Source organism: Prorops nasuta, unplaced genomic scaffold (assembly GCF_024137725.1).
Source record: "Prorops nasuta isolate Cenicafe-Biocafe unplaced genomic scaffold, Cenicafe_Pnas_1.2 PNAS00061, whole genome shotgun sequence".
Taxonomy (NCBI): domain Eukaryota; kingdom Metazoa; phylum Arthropoda; class Insecta; order Hymenoptera; family Bethylidae; genus Prorops; species Prorops nasuta.
The window spans coordinates 16,583-39,345 of NW_027116858.1; the positions used below are offsets into that span (position 1 = coordinate 16,583).

Below are 22,763 nucleotides of genomic sequence, written 5' to 3' on the forward strand. Positions count from 1 at the left end.
TATTTGGTTTAAGTAGAATTGTTTATTTATCATTTTTTGCGTTACCATTGTAACGTGCACTATGACCCAAAGACCCTCGGATGAAGAAATTATCGAGCATCGATCAGAGGGTAAAGTTATAAAGACACATGTGTGAAATATTTATTTATTTATCAATAGAGAATATTTTACAATGTTTCAATTGTTTATAGAAGACGAAGTGCCTCGCGTTAAAATTAAAGTCTTTCGCGGGCCTATGGAAGAAGAGGATGGAGAACAATTTGCCAAATGGGGCTACTGGATAAAACAGCCTAATTAATCTTCAACTCTATATTTTAAACCCATGTGGTTTACTTTTACTAATCTCCTATAATTAATTGTTTTATGTACACGCACGAGAAATTGTAGAAATTAAAAGTAAAGTATGAATCATAATTTATATTAGATTTGTCTCTTGCATTTGTATATATGTATATATGTAAAGAATATTAATAAATTAGACTTAGGAAAACATGACATGAGTAAATTTTAATTAAATGAAGAGAAACAGTTATAATTTAGTAGTAACGTGCTTTTGACAGACATCAGTGATTCAAGCCCATTCATTGAGCTCGGTTCTTCATAGAGAAATAGAAAATTCTCTTTGTGTGTGTGTGGTAACGGTGCTTTAGGAACTTTTTGGTTCGTCAATTTTTAGCGTTTAGATTTTACAGCCTGTTGAAAGGGAGAGAGAGAGAGACGGAGTTGACCCAGGATATTATAGTGCGTGCAATGGATGATATTATCCAAAAGTATCGATATTTCGTATGTATATTGTTATGTATACATATTACATGTACACTCCGGCGCGAGAAATTGATTCGGTTACCTTTTGGCTAACTTCATTCCGTATGTACTAGCATGCACACTAGCCAACAATGAAGTTTTGCACGCCCTAGAAATTTACCCACCAGTCACCACTCACTCACCAGGAGCGCCGGGCACACACACCAGGTTTACCGGTGATGTGTGAGAGAGTGTTGTATACTGTTGTTGGCAAGGCAGGGCAAGGCTGCTGGGAAGGCGATACCCGCGGGCGGCCGCAATACAATCCTCCATCAGAGTTGATCAGAGACTCTCCAACAATCTCCCTCCTCATTTCTGACAGTACTGCTCCTGCGTAAATCAAACTAAATTTCAAGCGAGTGTTTATTAAAAAGTTGGTCAGGTTTGGTACAATGGCACTTGGTACCCTTTAAATATATTATAATCATAAAAAGTGACGTGACGCGAAAGCTGTCAAATGCTCCATGCTGCATTTTAGATCCGTAGATCTGTTTATTATTGGTGCTGGTTAAAATCATGGAGAACGTTTTCACTAACGGAAATTATCAGAAGGAGACAAATGCCAACATGACTGCCACAGAAAGTTCGAAACAGGTTTGCCCTATATTTGAGTATTTAATACGGCAAAAAAATCGATACGTTAAAAACGTTCTTATACCTTTCATTTTTTCTGTCGAGTATATGATTTGTTTATAACTTGTTAATTTATATATTCAAGTTAAAAAATTTGTTATTTACACAAATTTTTATGAATTGAATGCTTCAGTTTATAATAGCTATTTATACTTATAAATAACTTAATTATTAATTTGTACATAATAATGCATTATAATGGGAATTAAGATTCTTTCTATGTATAATTAATTATTATTATGGGATTACTTTATTGCTTTAGAGTTCACTGCTCGATCGTATGGAAATCTCTATTGTTGAAGCAGAGAAAAGAGCGAATAAGGCGCTTAATTTAAGGGAATTTTATACGGTCTACCTCATTGAGACAAAGTAGGTTCCCGTATGTTGTGAAAACTATTCTTACATAACTTGAGAAATAAATTGATTGCATTTGTTACAGAGTCACTGATCCTGATTTTAAAGGTGCTTTAACTAGATTAAGTTCTTTATGGAGAAGATACACTGAGTTTGAACTTTTACGCACATATTTAGAAGTATCTTATCCTTATATTGTACTGCCGCCGTTACCAGAGAAAAAAGTTATGTATGCTTGGCAAAAAGTAACCACAGACACTTTTGATCCTGACTTTGTCGATAGAAGAAGAGCAGGTTTAGAGGTAAAGGTCTTTATTGCTGATTATAAGTAAATCTAAAATACAGTAATGTGACAATATTAATACTATGATTTTTTTATTCAGAACTTTTTATTACGGGTAGCATCTCATCCTGTGCTATCTTGCGATGAGCACTTTATGGGTTTTCTTCAACAAACTGACGGATGGAGGGAGAGCATAAAAGAAACAGGGTATTTGCAAGTTGCCGAATCAAAATTAAAGGCTCTTAGCGTTGCAGTACGTTTAAAAAAACCGGATAAAAATTTTGAGACTATAAAAAATTATGGAATTGAATTGCAGGTAAAAACCTTTTCAGGTATAATTGCAAGAACTTATTTTTTTGTATCAAAGATATAATGCATGGTCATTTATAATAGATGTATACTGCAAAATATATATGGTAGTATTTGTAGAGCACTAGAGCACACTAATAATACAATTGTTTTGAAAGTAAAGTAATCAAGATAAGCTACTACTTAAATGGCATTATTTACAGAATAACTTATGTAATCTGCTTCGAGTACGTGCTAGGCTTGTTGAGAAGCAATACAGTTTATACAAATTACATGCAAATTATGGCCGCGTATTCAGCGAATGGAGTGCCATAGAAAAGGAGATGGGTGATGGATTACAGGTGTGTTAATGACAAGTCTTGGAAGATAAAGAAGAAGAGCTTGCTTTATTTATAAATTTTTTTATTAAAATTATGTGTCCTTCAGTGATCTTATATCACGTAGGGCAATAGCAAAGTGCACTGCTTTACAGCCTGTTTTCTTAGAAATCTGGCCACTACTTGGATTCCTTAGCAGCTATTATAGACACCACATTGGAAGAAGAGGAACTCATAGCAGATCAATTAAAAGAATGGCTTTTCGGCGCATCATCATTGCAAGCGGTTATTAGACGTAGAGAAGCTTTACAGCTAGCTAAGGATGAGGCTCATGATGCTTTAACAACCGCTCACGATCAAAAGGACAAAGCTGTTCAGGGTATATTATAATTTCTATATATACACTTGTCGTCGAAATGATACCGTGCCTCTTGAAAGTGTGTATAAATGTAATGAAACTTATAATGTTATTCTTAATCATACAATTTTCTTTAGGTAAAGCTGGTTTAATGTCTCGTTTGTTTGGCTCTGTAGACACAGAAGAAGTTCGTGAATTGAAAATATTACAGTTGGAACAGAGAATAGCTCAACACGAGGAGACAGTAAAACAAGTCGATGAGGATTTAAGGTAATACTTCATTAACATATAAATCGAATTTATGAGAACATTTAATTATTCTCGTCATACAGTTATACTTAACATTAAGTTAATTTTAGATCCTTTTCCATCAAAACTATGATGGATATTGAAAGATTTCAACAGCAGAAAGTTATAGACTTAAAGGAAACACTAGCAGCATATTGTGTTTTACAATTTAAACTGGCACGAAAGGTATAAAATCATTAGTTTTCCGAAATTTTGGATTGATTAATTTTTTTAATAATTTTTATAGGGACGCCAAGCCTGGCAGCATATCAAGGAATGTTTAGAAGGAATGCCATAAAAAATTTGAGTCACAATTCAAAGTACAATTCCTAACTATTGCAGAACAATAATCGTTCCACATTGTGTAATATACATTCCTCAGTTTGTAAGTTCACTCTAAGTGTACTGTACGCTTATTTTCATTAATTTTTAAGTTTGATTTTGTTTAATATTAGATTATATAGATTAGATTAGAATATATGTGTGTGTGTGTGTGTGTGCGCGCGCGCGTATACGCATATATTTATATTTACAAAATTTATGTTTAATATATATAAATTTACACAATAACATTAATCATAAGGATTTAATATAATTAATGCGTGTGTCAATCTCGTTAAACGCAGTCGATATATAATAAATCAATAATAAGTGGAAATACAAACAACAAAATGTTACGATATAATTTGTTCAACAGTAATATGTGGATTATATGTAGTATATAGAGCACGTACACACACACACACACATACTCACCGACACACAAGTTTTAAGAACCGAAGAAGTAGTCCACCATTGAAAATGAAAGTTTATATTATCAAAGATTTTTATACACTTTTATGTATCAAAGCATTCCTTTATAGTTTTGTTATAGTAAGTGAAAAGTCCATTTAATGATATTTTGATATTTGATAATATATATATATATATATATATATATATATATAGATACACATACGTTTATTGTTATTTAGTAATAAGTTCAGAATTGTCAATACATAACCTTTATTATGTAAATTCATACATATTCATATGTATAAGTTTCGGACTGCGCGATGTAAAGCTATCACATATTCGTAAATCATTGCGCGAACAAAGTATGACATGAAAGTAGAGACAGTATGTTGTATCAGAAGCTATACATTCCACACTATTGTTTTATAATTTAAAATTTCAACTTTGTCACACGAACGTTTGCAGCATAAGATATATAGATGTATTATCATGAAATGCGTATATGTTTATCGTTTTTGTAAATTGTACGCTAATTGTTTATACGATTTCATGATCGACACATATTTGCGAATAATTCGTTACGTCACCGAATTCAGAACGTTTAATATTATTTTGTAAATTTTAAATGTCGAATATAAATTATATATAGATCATATAGCATAAAAATTGTACCTGCCTGAGATATTTGCGTAAGGTGGCTGGGGTAACGCATGAAATGCGTACCGTTATTTTAATGTAACTATTGATTTAATTGTAGATACATATTAAACAATTGAACGACATAAATTTGTTTCAAAATTTATCAATACCTTCTTTGCAGATGTTACCAAGAATCTATAAGTTTTCTCAATTTTTTATTTACGCGAAACTACCTTCTTCTTACCACAATTATGTTCGTTATAAATTATATAAATAAAAGGAATTGCACGCAACGTAATATTTAGCAGCTGATGTGTTTAACAAAAAGAAAATAGTAAAAAAACTGATAGCATGTATTTCCCATTACTGTAAATTACCTATACGATGTTTATCACTAATGGTACATCATCTATGAAATATTTGATTAATTTTAAGATGAAATGTGCAAAAACTGTTAAATCTGAAGAAATGGTATCAGTATACGATAAAAGAAGTTGATCGACCCCTTGCTGAAACGATTTGAAGCAAAGCAGAGAGAAGAGAAAGAGGAAGAAGAATAGATTTGCAAAAGGATGTTATATGTGGGATGGAGGAAGGGTGAAAGAGGATGGAATGAATGAAAGGAGGAAGCTCGGGGTGGTTGAGCACACATAAGGGGGAGCTTGCAACAGTATACGGGAGCTTTATATTTCGGATTGGAGCGACGTCGAAGCGGTGGAAAACGTAACGTGTTTTATCGATTCGTCGGGGGTCAGCCATGTTTGCGTAGATTTGGTCAGGCGCACTCGGCTTCTTCCTCGAGAGACCGTGATACGGATAGATTTTCTGCCATCTACAACGTCGTGGATGGATGTCGCAGGGCGTATTGCTACGATGCGCTTGTAAAAATTGGTGAAACCGCCAGCCTCACCGCCATCATCCGCCTCCTTCCCGAAGAAGAGCGCTCCTTACGAGCCTTTTGAAGGAGAGGAACTGACACCGAAGACCAACAAAAATTCCACCTATACCTGTGAGTATTCTCCCCACACGCACGTTACTTTCTCCAACGAGACCCTGAGGAAACCAAATCCATGCCTCAAACACGACGTCTTGTGTTCTTACGTCTGACCATTCGTCTACTATTACTACTGATTTCTATACTCTTTCTCTCTCTCTCTCTCTCTCTCTCTCTCTCTCTCTGTCTTCCCCAATTTTTCTACCTTTCCCTGGCATACCCTATATATATATATACATCTCCCTGTCTCGTTTGCCCCTTTCGCTTTTACCAAAGCTTTATCTTTCCTATCCTGCTTTCTTATCTCCTCTCTGACCTTGCTCCATCGTTTATTCTACAACAGTGAGAATTTTTCGTTTATCTTGCGCATATTATCTCCACTACCACATTGCATATATCGCTATACCAAAGCCACTCAACTATTCCTTTCTTCCACCTACGAAATTCGTTAACCAATTCTTCACTTGCCATCTTTGTCCGCTCGCAATCATACACTTTGCGTTCTCCCAATCTCTCCCTTTTCCACTCTCTCTGATATTGTAACTTCTCTCAGTACTACTTGAACCGTACCAGCAATTTTCCCAGTAGTACGAAAGAAAAAAAACATGGTTCTAACGTTGTTCTTTTCACGCTCAAGTTATTCTTTTTGCTAGAAAGGGGACATACTCTGCTGATTGGCACAATTATGTATTGACTGAAAGTCGCGCGTTGAATCTGTTCTCCTGGCACTTTTACCCACGAGATTCCATCACACTCGTATATTTAAATTCACCTATCGTTATTTCAATCGTCTTTAATTTTATCATCCATGATTCTCTTTTGTGCAGGAATATTATTGTTCGCTGCTTTTATTTTCAAGTTTCTCCCTCCCTAAAGATCCTTAAGGACAGTTTCTCTTGCAATTATATATCTCTACAAGCACACACGCACATACACAATGTACACGAATCAAATTTAGCTCACAATATCGTATCGATTGGTATACAAGAATTGCAGTAGTGTGTAATATATATTTATATATTATATTTCGGCAGCAAGATAAAAGGTGTTAAATAAATTATCATGTTTTAACGTGATCCAATAAAAATTATGCGATTATAGGAAAAATAATTGAAACGACTTGTAATGCTTATCGAACGACCTCTACAGTTTAGTATAAGGGCTGTTCGTTGTGATGAAATATCGAGTGTATCGTTAAATTTATAAATAAATCGATGGTGATCCGCGAGGCGTTCATTGAAAGAAACTTACTTTATCGGGGATTCGAAGAGGGCTCCCATGCACAGTCGAATCGTCCTTGAGTGTGATATATAGGACAGTCGATAATGAAACATGTATCATTTTCAGAGTACGTGTAAAAGTTCATCCCTGACCAATGTAGCGATTGAGTCGTTTCGAGGCGCGCGAATCTCTCTCGCAGAGATAATAAACTATCTGCATGAGATTAATCGACGTTAGCTTCGGCGCGCAAAAGCTTATTATTCTCTTTGAAAATACACCTCTATAGTTTCATCAAGGGACACACACGAGCCTGCCTATGCTAAATATAGTCACGCGATATATATATACATATACTTGTACTTGCGAAGGTTCTAACCTTTCAGTGTCGAGTCCTCTTTCAAGTTTCCAGCTTGCGCATCTTTCAAGCTTCGAAAGTACATATAGACTGCAGGCACCGCGCGTTTCTCGTAATAATTTTTAATCCTGATGAATTAAGGGGTATAAGCGGATGTAAGATGGGTTTTGGGTCTTGTGCGAATCGAAGGGAAATCCGGTGTATGTATATACATGCATGGCAATGGTTTATCGTGTGCGAGACGTGGAGATTCGAGGAGATAGGAAAGTGAGAGTTTGGAAGAGGACGCGCAAGAAGAACTCGGCTAATACGATTGGGCCGGTATCTATATACATTATAGGTACTCGGTAGTATCGATTGGTGCTAAAGTGTGCACATGTACATACATATGAACGCAGCTCGTGTGCACGCGCGCCTAGGGTCTCCAGACAATCCCAGATATAGTATAGCAGCCATCTAATGATAGAGCTATATGTGTGCAGTGTTGCAAGGTATTCCCTTGATAATAGGGTCAACACGTGTCTCATCTCGCACAGCTCTACCCCCCCCCCCCCCCCGGACCACCCCAAAAATTGTTCCCAAAAACAAACGTCGTCGATCAACGACATATGTATATATATAGGTATTATTGCAACCATTATAGTCATTTCCTTTATAGTGCAGGGATGGAAGCAAACATAACTTGAAGCTTCTCATTACTGTGCGAACACTTATTTCTCCCCATTAAAAATTTGTTCCAATTTTACATGGTGGTAACGTGAGAATTTCATTCGGAGAAATATACTTTGTGTTATAGATTAATTATATAAGAGAGGAAGTAACGGCTATAGTTAATTATTGTGTATATGATAAATTATTGGAGTGTGTGTCGCGAGATGCGTGGGATAATAAGTGTGCGTGTGTGTATAGGATATTCCAAAGGCGTAGGCGTAGGGCGACGGTTTGTATTTCCAAGGTTTCGAGTATCGTTTAACCCCCGAAGCGATGAACGGGCCACTTAAATGTAACGAGGATCCGTTGTCGCACGGATGGGGGCGTCAGCGTTGGAAATGTTAAGTGCTTCAACTTAATTTCGCAATAATTCGTTTATCAGGCGCGATTCTATTCCTCTCTCTCTCTCTCTCTCTCTCGGCTCCATTTTAACTTTAGAGCTCAAAGTCTACGAGTCCGGCCCTTATTGCGAAACGACGAAGCTCGCTTATTATTCTTTGGTAATACAATTCCCGATGAAAAGGAGGCCACTTTTCAAGCAGCTATACGGAAAATCAGATTTCAGTGAACACATTAGAATTTCTAAAAAAAAAAACTTTCTCTTCGGTCATTTGCGAATTCCCTCTACAACTGTTAATCTTAATTCAACGATTAAAAGTCCGTTTCTCTTCTTATTTCCAGCTTTATTTAATTGTTCATACTGACTGCAAGACTAAAATAAATTCTAACAGTTTTTTTTAGGTATAACTGCATGTCTGTGTCCGAGAGTCGTCTCCCGTGTGAACCTTTTGAGGTTCTACGCAATTACGAATGCTCGATATAATACGATTCTCTCGGTGAAGATGATCCTATGTGTATGTCGAGAAGGGGCGGAAGTCGGTTCGATTAAATTTCCTCGAGCGGAAGTTGGAATATAATCTTCATTTTGAACGAAAGGAATATTAGCACCACGCGATAAAGTCTTTTGTAATTAAATTTTATCTCTGTAAAAAAAAAGGCTCCCTGTACCTTAGATTCTCTCACGAGACACGTTCAATTGGTCATTGGAGAATACATTTAAATTTTATATTTCTGCAGCAGAGAATATTCCTCTATCAACATTTCCATAGTGTATACGTAATCTGTTGTCTCATATTATGTATGCGCGTATACAGGGTGTATCAGAGCAACGATGCTTTTAAGTTTAACCACATATTTCTGAGGATAAACCAAGTGGAAAAGTCATGTACCATTAATACCGTAAAAACATCATTGCTGCGAGATAAATAAATTTTAAACAGATAAATCGGGGCTTGGCGATTCAACGGAAGAATTACTTTACTATCACTCTCGTTGACAGTTATTCTCTTTGAAGAAACTAAAGAAGCTCGTACTTCTCCACCGTTCCGTATTCCCGTAGACGCACACACATGAACGCACGCAATTACGCCGATTATAATTGGCGTAATTGCATGCGCTGTGTGTGTGTATGCTCGTATATATATATATATATATATATATATATATATACGGCAATACGGAACGGAGTAGAAGTACGAGCTTGCTTTGTGTTTTCTATAAGGGAATTGTCAGCGAAAGTGACGGTCAAGGAATTTTTCCGTTGAACCGAAGCCCTGACTTATCGGTTTGAAATTCATTTGTTTCAGCACAATAATGCTTTTATATAGTATTAATGGTACATGACTTTTCTACTTGGTTTATGCTCAAGAGTATGCGGTTAAAATTAAAAACACATCGTTGCTGATACACCCTGTATAGTACTTGCAATATCAACTTGCAGATATTCTTATAAATACAATTTAATTTATAATTAAATTTAAATTGATTTTTCATTCCATGAAATTTAATCTTCAAATGTTACAAATTCATAGTGCGCATAGATACCAAAGAATAATTTTCAGTGTTCTCCAGTCAAGTTTATTGGTACTTTAATAAAGCCTGAGTAATTTATGAGTATGAACCGGACGGAGTTTCTCTTAAGAAAAGGTTGTGCAAGGTGGTATAAATTGGATAACACAGGGTGCCTACGTTAACGACAGAGATCGAGTGAAATTGAGCTGGACGAGAAGGCGTGTGACGAGAAAAAGTAGTAAAGCCACATAAATGTCAGACCACCTTCTTTTTTATATCACAGTGAGACACAAGTGTTTCTTCACTTTCCTCTCTCTCTCTCTCTCTCTCTCTCTCTCTCTTCTCAAGCTCACCTTAAACCTTCTTAACCTTTCCAAAATAGTCCGCACTCTACTTATTCTCTTATAATCTCTCCCACATAGGAGGGATATAAATCATCGACGTAGGATTATGCGAATTCTGCAAATTCCTCATTTTCCAATGGAATCGCGTGATAGGTATTTTAATTCTTTGCTAATTCGTCCAGTAGACTAACAGCTGATAAACGATGTTTTGGAATTTATTTAATTATGCAAAGGAGCTTTCACCAAGGTATATACCTATATGTGCAGTATAGAGGAGAAGAGCTATACATATAGTGGTGTCAAGAGGTATATTAATCGATGGAAAAATGACGCAGAGCTTATTCATACGGATCTTCGGTTTTTATAGAGAAAGGAGACACCCATGATGGAGCGTCAATTCCAACAACGTAACGACCCAGTGACGTAATACGACGCAGCTCCTTAAAAGGAGATGACACTGAGAGATACACAATGTGCATGGGAAAACTTATTATATGTAGCACCGGCAGCTTTTTACGCGCATCAGGAATAATAATTTTCAGAATCGCACTACCCTTTATAGCTCGATATTATCACGATTATTATTCTACATCACTCTTCTCATCCTTTTTGCTTCTTTTCTTCATTCAGTTGCGCAAACTCGCGCGTACTCGGATGTTTCAACCGCATAAGACAAATCTCTGGTGTATACACAGTCGTTCGAGCACCACACATGCATTAACTACTCGTCATCAAATTTCTTTATTGGGTTTGCACATCCCCTTTGAGTTTAAAGTAATTGCAATGTACATATATACGTATACGTATATGTAAACATTCGGGGGGGGGGGGGGCGAGATATTTCTGCACGTATAGAACGTTAGCCGACTGCCAACTTACCGAGAATTTTCAGCGATGAGCTTTCTTTATTTCTCTCTGATCTGATAAAAAAAGTAACACTCTTATCGATTAAGCGCACGCATGCAGGTCTAGCGTCCAAAGTTTGTTCCTCAAGATGATTCGTTCTAATGCAGTATTGATAGAAAAGTAAAGCGTGATTGTCATCTTCTATATTCGAATGGTAATGATGATAAGAGAGGCATGGTTATGCTATAATTTCACAAGTCGATTAGGGCTATATCTCCGTAATTATGTTGAAATTACGTCAGGATAAAAGCGCAAAGCTGCGGTAATCAAGCATCGATCGTGGATTTAATGACGTAACGAGAATATGTTATGTCCCAACAGAGACTCGAGCGCGTGATTGCTCGTGACCGGATTAATTCAACGATCAACGCAACGCTGAATATATCTTATCCTATCCTATCCATATATATATATATATACACACAAATATGTAGGAAAGTCACCGCGAAACTCGATAGAAGCTTTGGTGGTTTGTTGAGAAAAGAAATAACCTAAAGAGAAATTGCAGCTTATGGAGGGGAGGTGGAGGGCGATCACAGGTTCGAATAGCAATAATGTGGGCGGAAGGGTAAAACGATCGTAATAACACGCACCGGTAGATCCACGACTATATACTATATGTATATATATGAATGCGCGCAACTCCCCTATTTTCCCTCTGTTTAACCTTATATTTGTACCATACTTTTTCTATATAACTCGTCAAGTACACCCCTTTCTGCATTCACCCCTCATTTTACCAAAACTCGCCGTGATCCCAGTTTCCCCAACATGTCCGTCATTTTTATATTCGCTTAACGAGTTACACGTGGATCGCCTCGCGCGCTCTCCACCCTTCGTCCTCGAAAGATTCATTCATGCACGCATATATATATATATATATATACGCATGCATCCACGTAGACCTTGCGTCGTAATTTACGGTTGACAATATTTCTCTAGCTTCTGCTTTCTATTACCGATTTACATTGACATTTACAACCAGTGCAATTTATTAGTATCTCTGCACAAATTTAAAATTTTAATTTTTTATCATTCTTATCTTTATAAGATATAATTTTCTTTATAAACGCATTTGTAATATCAATATAGTATTGTTGACAATTTGAACATTTTCTCTCACTTTTGCATGCTTTCTATACTATAACCATCCAATTTACTTTGACCTTTATAGTGAACATAATTCAGCGCGCGCGCACGAGCGCAGGCGCGCTTGTCCTTATAAATTGATAATTGTAATTATTTTTTAAAAATAATTTTCTTCAAACGCACTCTCTCTCTCTCTCTCTCTCTCTCTCTATTTATAATATTGACAGCTAGTATTGTTATAAATATTTTAAAATCATTACTAATTGAAAAATTTAACGTAACACTATATATATATAAATAGTACTAGTCCACGCGTAACAATAATTATTGTCATACCTTGCGCGTGATTGTTATTAGAGGCGTATAATATGCTCCGAAGGTATACCTAGTAGCTAGCTCCTTCTATCCGATCACGATATTTCACTGGATTTTTCTTATTAGACCATTTAATGCTACCTATATATACATTCAGTCATGCAAGAGCAGAGCTATGTAGCTCTAACTTTTACAGACGAACAATAGCGCGATCATCTTCGCTTTCTTCGCTTTTATTCGACGTAAAATTGCATTTGCAATTAATTTCTCATATACTATAATAATAACATAACGCAGCTCCAAGCCGTACCAGATCTCACGAACGTTGTTTAATATTTAGAGAGCACATATATCGAGGGACGATCATATATGTACATATATTGCGTGTAATAATTATATACAACGTTAATTTAACTTATTGCAGATATACACAACACTTGGGATATATTAACCAAAATTTGAGCAGAAAATATTTTTCAACGACGCTTATAATTAATTGAAATCGAATAAGGTGCACAAATATTATCAACTAGAGTAAAACTATATAAGGATTCGTTGAGCACGATACGGTTAACGTGTATATGATCTTTAGTTTGCACATTTCGTATCAACGTGAGACTAATTGCTTATGTTAGCACAATTTTCGTAAATATTTCTATTCCTCTTGGTCAGCATATCTCGCGTCAAATTGTAACGCTGCATTCGAGTCATATTGGAGTAGAAGTGAGAAATCGAATGGATTCAGTTTTATTCGAATCATGTAACATTATAGGTAATATTTTTATTGAACTATATAACGCGTACACGATTTAAATGAAAATTCCGCTTAAATCTGTACGAAAAATGAATTAAAATATTAAATATAATATTAACACGAATAAAGAGTGCTTCTCGTGCTATACGTAAGAGAGACAGAGCAAATCGATATTCCACGTGTTTCCTACAGCCCTCGGGACATTTCAAAAAAATGTCTATCTATGCAATAACCAATAACGGTCGGGCAGTTCCTCGCTTCTCGTGTCACTATGAGAAGCCACATCAAGTATAACATTATTTTGCAACATAAAATCCAAATAAACAAGCTTCTATTGGGCGTGAAAGGAATAACGCTACACACTCTGCAGAAAACTTAAACTTTCTCCATCCTCGTTAGTGTACGTATATACGTCATTAGACAAGTGCATGGAGCGCCAAATTTAATCAAAAAACCCAATTAAAGCGAGTATACAAAATTGTGAATGCTGTAGAAATGTCAATACTAACTCCAAGTGCCATTGGAATGTTTGAGCTCCTATAGAAGCAATAATTATATATAGTAATTTATTTAAAAAAGAACGCACAAGTTTGTCATTTGTGCATCATCTGAAGCGCGCACGTATTAATACGTATCTATATATAGGTATAGTATATGTACTTTGCATATCTCTCGGATACATTTGTGACCTTGTAGCTGCACACATCCGGCTAGCTGGTGTTACCGCAGACTATAGTTGATAGCGCGCGAAAGGAGAATCGGTCGACGAGCAAGTCCAGCAGCTCATCGGAGATTGCGACATCTCTCATATGACAGTGCGTGAAAGTGTAATATTTCTAGTAAAGAGGATATTTACAAGCATGAGAGTGCATGTTTATTTTTCTTTTCAATCTCCCTATAGCTCTCAGCTGGTCGAGTGCTGCTGCTCTCGCGCGTTCATTCACAAATAATTTGTAACAAGAGAGGTCCTTTGCGCTATTCTATATTTTTCTTAAATTCCATTTTTATTCGCGGTGTTGTTTTCAAAGGACCCTCTCTATCTCTCTCTCTCTATACATATACTAATTCTTACGAGTACTTGGAGTTGAGAGAAAAGTCTTTGCATTTCTTTCTAGAAAATGCCTTCGATCCTGATGAAACGCGAGGCACCAGCCCCAACCGCATCCCAGGCGGTGCAGGTAGCCGAGAGCCTGGAGAAGCCAACGGAGCCCCCTAACCTGACCAGCATCATCTTTTCCACAGCCAAGAGTATTCAAAATGTCGAAGAGGAAGCTAAAGGTAACGATATAATTCAACGGAAGCTCGCTCGCATTTCATCTCCAGAGAGATCGAAAAGAGGAAAACCTTTCTTTCTCAGAAGGATCACGAATAACGCGCGGAGCATCTAAGGCGAGTCATATATTGCTGCACACGCGCTCTGTGCTCCGCGCTTATCTCTACACGATCACATTCCATTAGATATACAACTTATATATTATTTATATATATAGACTGCACCTATGTATGTGCATGTGGGCGAGTCATTGGTATACATATACTATATCAGTTAGAATGCCGCGAAAAAGCTGAATCGAGTTGGAATAAGAGATCGAGATTCTGCGAAATTCGTGCATGCATGGGTGTGTACGTGCCGCGTACACACCCATGCATATATATGTACATCAGTGCATGATATTTATTATGGACATACACTTGACTCGTAGGAACGGAAGCGGAAGCAGTAGCCGAGACCACATCGAAATCCATCGAAGTACGGATAGAAAATTTCGGCAAAGAGGTAGCTGAAGAGATGGGAGTTCCCACCTGGGGCGTTGTTGCCATTTTAATAGGTAATAAAAAGATTATATTCGAGACTTTCCAGGTAAAACCTATGTGAATATATACTATATATATATATATATATATATGTGTGTGTGTGTGTGTGTGTGTGTGGAGCAAATAAATAAATATATAATATACCTATATATATGTATATATATAGGTATATTATATCCCCCAAAATGCTTAACGATGTATATAAATATATATATATATATATATAGATATCTCTTAACTATAAGGTTCAAATTGATTTGTTAAAATGTTAATCGTGACCTTGCGTAAAAGCAGTGGCAGTGGTAGTTCTTGGGATCTGCTTTTGCTGTATACGAAGATGCTGCCGCAAGAGACGTTCGAAAGATGGGAAGAAGGGCCTAAAGGGCGCGGTGGACCTAAAATCTGTTCAGCTGCTAGGCAGCACGTACAAGGACAAGGTACGTACTCGGTGTTCCGTGTTCAAAAGTAGATGTTAGAATTCGTTCTACACCCGTGGAATCCGCTTCTATTTCCGAAGGTTCAGCCGGATATGGAAGAACTCACCGAGAACGCTGAAGAACCTGACGAAGCTGAGAGCAAACAGAGCGAGGTTAAATTGGGAAAATTGCAGTACAAGGTAACGAAATGATCAAATTTCTTTCTCTACATATATATATATATATATATATATATATATATTGTCCTATATACATATATGCATGTATATACAGATGAGATAAGCATGCACGTAAGTATGCAGTACAAATGTTTTTATTCTGATTTTTATCGTGGCAACGGACGATATGTGATCGAATCTTGTGGGTCATGCGGAGTAATCGCTAAGAACCTTGATTGACCCTTTTGACATGTATGGTTCGCAGCTCGAGTACGACTTCAACTCTAACAGTCTGGCAGTCACAGTGATAAAAGCAGAGGAACTGCCAGCCCTGGATATGGGCGGTACGTCGGATCCTTACGTTAAAGTTTACCTGCTTCCGGACAAGAAGAAGAAATTCGAAACGAAGGTTCACAGAAAGACGTTGAACCCTGAATTCAACGAAACTTTCACGTTCAAGGTTCGACCGCATTTCTCTTTCAACGATATATACTCTCTCTCTCAAAACGCGCGCGTGTTCCTCTTTTTTATATTTTATTTTATTTTCATTTCTTATTCGTCGTTCCCGATGAGAGTTTCTTATTGCTCGTTTAAATAATTTGTGAAACATATACATGTACAATAAACTGTAGGATGTATCTTTGTCCAGGGTGTTCCATACGCAGATGCCATGAATAAAACACTGGTCTTTGCTATATTCGACTTCGACAGATTTTCAAAGCACGATCAAATCGGTGAGGTGAAAGTGCCACTTTGCCAAGTCGACTTGGCACAGACTATCGATGAGTGGAGAGAGCTGCAGAGCGTGGAGGGCGAAGGTGGTCAAGTAAGCCAATTTCTTATTCTTCCTTTCTCCTCTCATTGGAATTTACTATATGTATAAGGCTGCAGAGAATCCCTGAAAAATTTTGGCAACAAACAAACAAATCAAATGTGAACGCGCGATATTGTTTTCAAGGACAACAAATTGGGCGACATATGCTTCTCGTTGCGATACGTGCCAACGGCCGGCAAACTCACCGTGGTCATCCTCGAAGCGAAGAATCTCAAGAAGATGGACGTGGGTGGACTATCGGATCCTTATGTGAAGATCGCCTTGATGCAAAATGGGAAGAGGTTGAAGAAGAAGAAAACGTCCATCAAGAAATGCACGTTGAATCCTTATTACAACGAATCGTTTACCTTTGAGGTGCCCTTCGAGCAGATACAGGTATTTTGGTCAATTCTTAATGTGTCAATTTTAATAAACATATATAAATTTGTCCGTACATCTCTCATACACGAGTGTGTCCGCATTTTATGATTGGAATAGAAAGTGCAGCTGGTCGTAACAGTGGTGGACTATGATCGTATCGGAACCTCCGAGCCAATAGGCAAGGTGTTGTTAGGTTGCAATGCCAGTGGAACGGAATTAAGACACTGGTCGGATATGCTGGCATCGCCGAGACGTCCGATCGCTCAATGGCATACGCTTAAGGACCCTGAAGACGGCGACAAGAAGGACTAAGAAGCTTCGAGCGTCCATTGCTGCCGAGGTAATGCCATTTAACGCCGCCAATTAAACATGACAGCGACAAGCAAATATCGCACAGTGGCATCTCTGCAGGTCTCTTCTTGAAATATTCTAATCGGTACGATTCAAATGCTAGTCAGGGTGAATTTAACAATGGCCGGTTGTTTATTGGCAAAAAGAGTAATCTTGTGCGAAAGAGAGAGAGAGAGAGAGAGAGAGAGAGAAAGTACGCGTCTGGATGTGAGAGAGAAATGTGTGTAAATGTGTGCAATGGCTATATAAGGAACGAGGGTGCAAAATTGAGTGAAATGGGAAGAGAGAGAGAGAGAGAGAGGTGGGGGGAGGGCAGGCTAGGAGGATGATAAATTCAAAAAGAGATAAAGAAATACTTAGTAGATATTAATAATCTATGACTAAATAACAATAAATACCACCACAAGAAGATTTAGTATTAACAATATGTTCTGACGAAGTGTAGCTGTCTCTCTTGTATATATACGTATATATATATATATATATATATAAATATATATATCTACACTATACTTCTTTCTGTAGCTGTAAAACATTGAATGATTTGAAGAAAAACATAAAAAGAACTCGCGTCCTATTCCAAAGTAACTTGTATTGGAAGAAGAATCGAAGGTTTTTGTCGATATAAGGACTTCCTTAATGATTTTCTTCTTTGTTCTTGGGGCTTATCGTGACCCTATATATATATATATATATATATATATATATATATATATACGTTTTCGCTTATTTTCCAACACATTGATATATATATATATATATATATATCGAATAAAAATATGGACGAATGTTACGTGATTTGTTCTAGATTATGTTACTATATCGGTAAGTCAGTGGCTGCGTGATTTTGTGAAAATATTGTATATCATGCGTTATGTGAGATCTAACCAGTATTCGTGTGTACGACTAAAACGCAATATAAGGCCCAGCTTTGTCAGTGTTTGCGAATGAAACATTCGAGCAGTTTCAAACCGTTCGTCCAGAACTTCGTCAAAAACGAGAGAATCGACCGAAAATGCATGAACAATTGGATAAATTGATTTTGTATACAATTAGTTTATTGACGAAGAGAGAATGAATCTGTTTGTGGGTGGAATCCCATGCAAAAACGGACAAACAGCAGGACCTAATTATAGATGACACTAAGGATTATACGATTACGAAGGCTTCAGTTGAATTTTATAAATATATATTCGATCGAACATTACGAATAAATTCATGTATTCCTTCCTGCAAAGTAGCTAAACGATAATGGAATAAGCACTTCAGTCGTATAAAGAATTACATATAAATATATATATATATATATATATATATGAGTTGTTGAAGGAATAGAAATGATATCAAATAAATATATTTATCGAATTCAATTAATTCTGTTTTGTTGTATATAAAACGGTTGAGGATTGACTCTTGCGAATAGTTTGGACGTTATTGTTAAAATATGAACAGCATCGATTTGTTGTAAAAGTGGACATCTTTCAGATCCAATTGGCAATGTTATTCTAAGTACAATGATTATATGCGTTATACATCTAATTCTATACTGAAACACACAGTAATGTTTGACCAACGAGAGTGAAAAATGTATTTTCATGTTCATTGCGATCATGTGTCTCGAAGGCTCATCCGTTCCCGTGTTGGGCCAATACGCATTTGTTTAATCTTTTTTCTTTCTTTTTTCTTTTCTTCCAAAAATCAATTATATGTTGATAATGAAAACTGTACAGTAACTTCTACAATAAATCAATGTTTTTCGTAAACTTCCTACTTTTTGTATTCCGCTATATATATATATATATATATATATATATATACGTTCACGAGAACAGGGAAATTTTATTCGTCCCTTGCGATATATCATAGCTGCACCCACTCGAGAACTCGTACATACGCGTTAAACCACACGCATATATGCAGGGCTTTAACATTTTAAAGCAGGCTATATCTTCGATGAACCCTCATCGACTTTCTCGCATATTTTCAAATAATAAGGCCGGAAGAAATAAGGAGAATAAGAAAATATCTTCTAACCACGCGTATATAATCCAGTATTGAATATAACCATTTTTTTATATCGGGTAGGTTAAAAGAGCTGCCAGTTATTAAATGTAACATTTGCTACTTGGTTTCCTCCAACTTAATTAGTAGGGGTGATATTATTTGGTTTTATTCATTTAACACAGTTTATATACCAGTCTCGATTATTATATTTTAATTTTGGTTAGAAATAAGCGATGAGGACTGTGTGTGTAGAGTTTGGTTCGATAATTCGCAGTATAAGTAAATTGTACGAGAGTTTAACAAACGTTTTTTCGCGTGAAATACTCGTAGGAGCTGGTTTCAGTCATAATTGATCGCCAAACTATACATATTATACATATATGTAGCCGCGTGTATCACGAGAGATGGCTTCGAGGATTAGTTACATCATGCAAAATTTCTTGGATCGATGACTTCTTCAGCATTGCGACTAGCTCTTCTTATATATGTATATTCGAATCTAAACAGAGTATTTCCAATCTTTCCAAAGCACACGATAGAACGTTTAAACCTACAACTGATTTTACATTTTCAATTTTAATATTTCTCATGACACCCATGTTTGTATTATTTATAATCGCGGCAAACCTTTTAAAAATATTTTTATGAAAATTATTTAATTTGTTCTCATCAAAAGTTTATCGAAAGATGTTGAAAATCTTACGCATTTATCCTTGGGGTATCTTATTTCGGATGGAAGTAAAAATAGAGAGAGAGAGAGAGAGAGGATTAAAATATTACACGAGTAAGATATAGTTTGGGTGGAAGCGTATCGATTAGATATAAAGCTACCAAAAAGGGGGTCTCTCTCTCGCTCTCTTTCTCTCTTTCTCTGCTCTAATTGGAGATCCACGGTGATGAAATATCAACATTCTCTGGAAAACTGTCCGTTGCTATTGGAAAACCTCGGATTCGTATTCCTAAAGTTTTTCTTTTTTTTCATCGCTTTACATCCTAACTCTAGATATATATATATATATATATATATAATAAATACTATCATATTCATGAAACAACGTACAATTTTCACATTCACACAACCAGGCTATTCTATCATATCCCTAGGCTCTTAAAATCTGCTAAACAGAAGCTAAACACGTTACTCTAAGATTTTTAAATATGGTAAATCGTCTTTAAAAAATGTGCATAATGTGTGTATTATACAGGGTGAATCAAAATTTTCTCATAATTATATATATAAATATATATGGGGAATAAAGATCCTTTTATGAAAAGCGTGGTGCTTATATAGATATTTTATAGAATCTCTGAATTAAACTGATATTAATCATGAAACATCTTGTAGAGATGAACACTTTTTTCTTTATAGCAAATTGATTTAACCTCAAAGTTGATCCTCTTGTAAATTACAAAATTAATTAATTTCTGTTTAAAAATTCTTTTTTCATACGACGTCTGATATAATTCGATATTATTTCAATCACCCTGTATAATATAGAGATCTATATCACGGGTTAAGATTTAGAGAAATTTTTTATTTTGCAAAAATGTAAAAGGCCTATTGATTCTGGCTTAAATGAGAGCGAATCGTCGAATGGTGTATGCTTTAAAATTACGAGAACACTCGAAGGCTCTGAAAGAAGAATAAGATATAGAGGCACATACATATATTGTAGAGACATCTTGGGTGTGGCAGCAGAGCTTTTGAAGCACAGTCGAAAAATTAAATAATATCAATCTAGTGTAAGGATGTGATGTGTGTGTGTGTGTGTGATTATTCTGAGATACATATACTAATAATAAGGCTATTTTAAGAAATATTAAAAAAGTAATATACAATCTGCAACGCTGCAAAGAAATTTATTGACTCACTATTATGGAGTGGTGGAGAAAAAAATTATAGACAAAGAAGCTTTTTACTTCAAGTTAAATTTGGCTCTTCGTTAAAAGACTTGCCTCTGTATTAGTTATTCTATAAATATTTATAGTAGGAAAGAGATGAAATTATTGATGCAGCTTGTAGTTTATTAGACATTGCACGCGCATATCTCTCGTGGATGGTTCAATGGAAATCTTATCTATATATAGACGTTAATAAAATTCCCATTGAAACTGTCGAAAGCGTTTGTGTAGTGTGTGATTGATAAGTCTAAAGCGGTATGAAAGAGTGGTGTCTGTAAATATTGAATTGCAATTCGACTGCGTTAAAATAGTTGGTCTGAATTATCCAAGTGGATTTGTTTTCCTTTAAACATGCACGTGAAATGAGAAATGCATTTAATTAGCTCGACGGATTAATTATAATTGCGAAATGCCGGAAAACCAACATGTCCATTATGGACCACAAGGTCAACATGCCTAAAATATATTAAAAATATAAGGAGCAAACATTTGCTTAAGTTTCAATAGCCTCGATATACAGTTATCATTGTGATTACTCCATTTAAATTAAACTCGCATTTTGATGTTAAATCGAGCCTATCGTTATTAGCACACACGAGATGACAGATATTCGCTGGAGGCTCGATTTAAGCTCTTTGATTCCCTGTTCGAGTGTTGGGAGAGATATACTTATTAAAGCTCTGTAAATAACGTTTTGATGTAATCTTAAAAAAAAGAAAAGAAGCAAAAAAAAAAGACAGAAGTGTCAGCAAAATTCCTCGTAGATTCTCCTGGGTTAATAATGTTGGAATATTCTATATACATGTATTTCTATATACGCGTTAATCCAATCGTTTATTCACGAGTTGACTTTTTGTCAAAAAATTCCAGAGTTTCGTATTATAACAATAGATACACGTATAAGACACTTAAGTATTATACGATTAATACTATACCGAGATTTCGTCATTATTTCGATTCTTACCGATTAATTAATAAATAAAATTAGTTCTATCGCGCGATAGCGGTTAACAAGAGACAATGCCGAATATTTATATATTCTATGATGTTTATAGACGTATGTATTACATTCTTCGAGATAAAAAATATTCAAAGGAACCTGGACAAAACGGTGTAACAAGGATATTCGATAATTTTTAATCTATCACAAATATGTGATTCTTTGGTATAATCTATATATTATATCACTGTGCACGAGCCTCGTATGAACTTGTGTACAACGTGACACACACAGCCCGTGTAATAATACAATAAATTAGAAACAACGAGCTCATATATTTATACGCGTTAATAAATTTTCAAGTGTAATTATAACGTGTACTACATACGTCGGCAGTGACAAGGATCGTGTAACGAATAATTAAACATTGTAAATTGAAAACGTGAGACAAATTATTGCTGACTGACGGTAATCCTATGCACACTGACGTATTTCACAAGAAAAAACTTAAGAGAGAAAGAGAGAGAGAGAGAGAGTTTAGCAATCTGAGAAATCGACAAAAATTGGCAGAGTTCTCGAGTTCCGCTATCGAGAGGAAAAAAGAAAAAAAAACACAACCAAAAAATAGAAGAAAAAAAAGGTTGAAGGAACGCTCCGCGTCATCTTCAAACCGGCGTACCAGCATACGCATTTATAAAAGG

At 35.9% G+C, this 22,763-nt stretch overlaps 2 protein-coding genes across 4 annotated transcripts; both read left to right on the forward strand.

The window, feature by feature from the left end:
- Window positions 1-653: 653 nt before the first annotated feature.
- Window positions 654-4,857, forward strand: LOC136784588 (sorting nexin-4-like). The gene is made up of 9 exons (XM_066745340.1): window positions 654-1,398; window positions 1,700-1,806; window positions 1,877-2,093; window positions 2,175-2,390; window positions 2,587-2,724; window positions 2,869-3,079; window positions 3,196-3,328; window positions 3,418-3,532; window positions 3,594-4,857. The coding sequence occupies exons 1-9, from the start codon at window positions 1,321-1,323 to the stop codon at window positions 3,642-3,644; spliced, it is 1,266 nt and encodes a 421-aa protein (XP_066601437.1). The 5' UTR covers window positions 654-1,320; the 3' UTR covers window positions 3,645-4,857.
- A 641-nt stretch (window positions 4,858-5,498) lies between these two features.
- Window positions 5,499-20,249, forward strand: LOC136784589 (synaptotagmin 1-like). 3 transcript variants are annotated; one of them, XM_066745343.1, is made up of 9 exons: window positions 5,499-5,729; window positions 14,376-14,538; window positions 14,964-15,089; window positions 15,367-15,512; window positions 15,599-15,691; window positions 15,936-16,130; window positions 16,320-16,496; window positions 16,629-16,880; window positions 16,983-20,249. In XM_066745343.1, exons 2-9 carry the CDS (start codon window positions 14,379-14,381, stop codon window positions 17,175-17,177), a joined length of 1,344 nt encoding a protein of 447 aa, XP_066601440.1. In that variant the 5' UTR covers window positions 5,499-5,729; window positions 14,376-14,378; the 3' UTR covers window positions 17,178-20,249. The 3 variants fall into 3 exon arrangements, with proteins under 3 accessions (XP_066601440.1, XP_066601439.1, XP_066601438.1); XM_066745342.1 differs by having other exon boundaries at window positions 15,370-15,512; window positions 15,593-15,691; XM_066745341.1 differs by having other exon boundaries at window positions 5,502-5,729; window positions 15,593-15,691.
- Window positions 20,250-22,763: the final 2,514 nt, after the last annotated feature.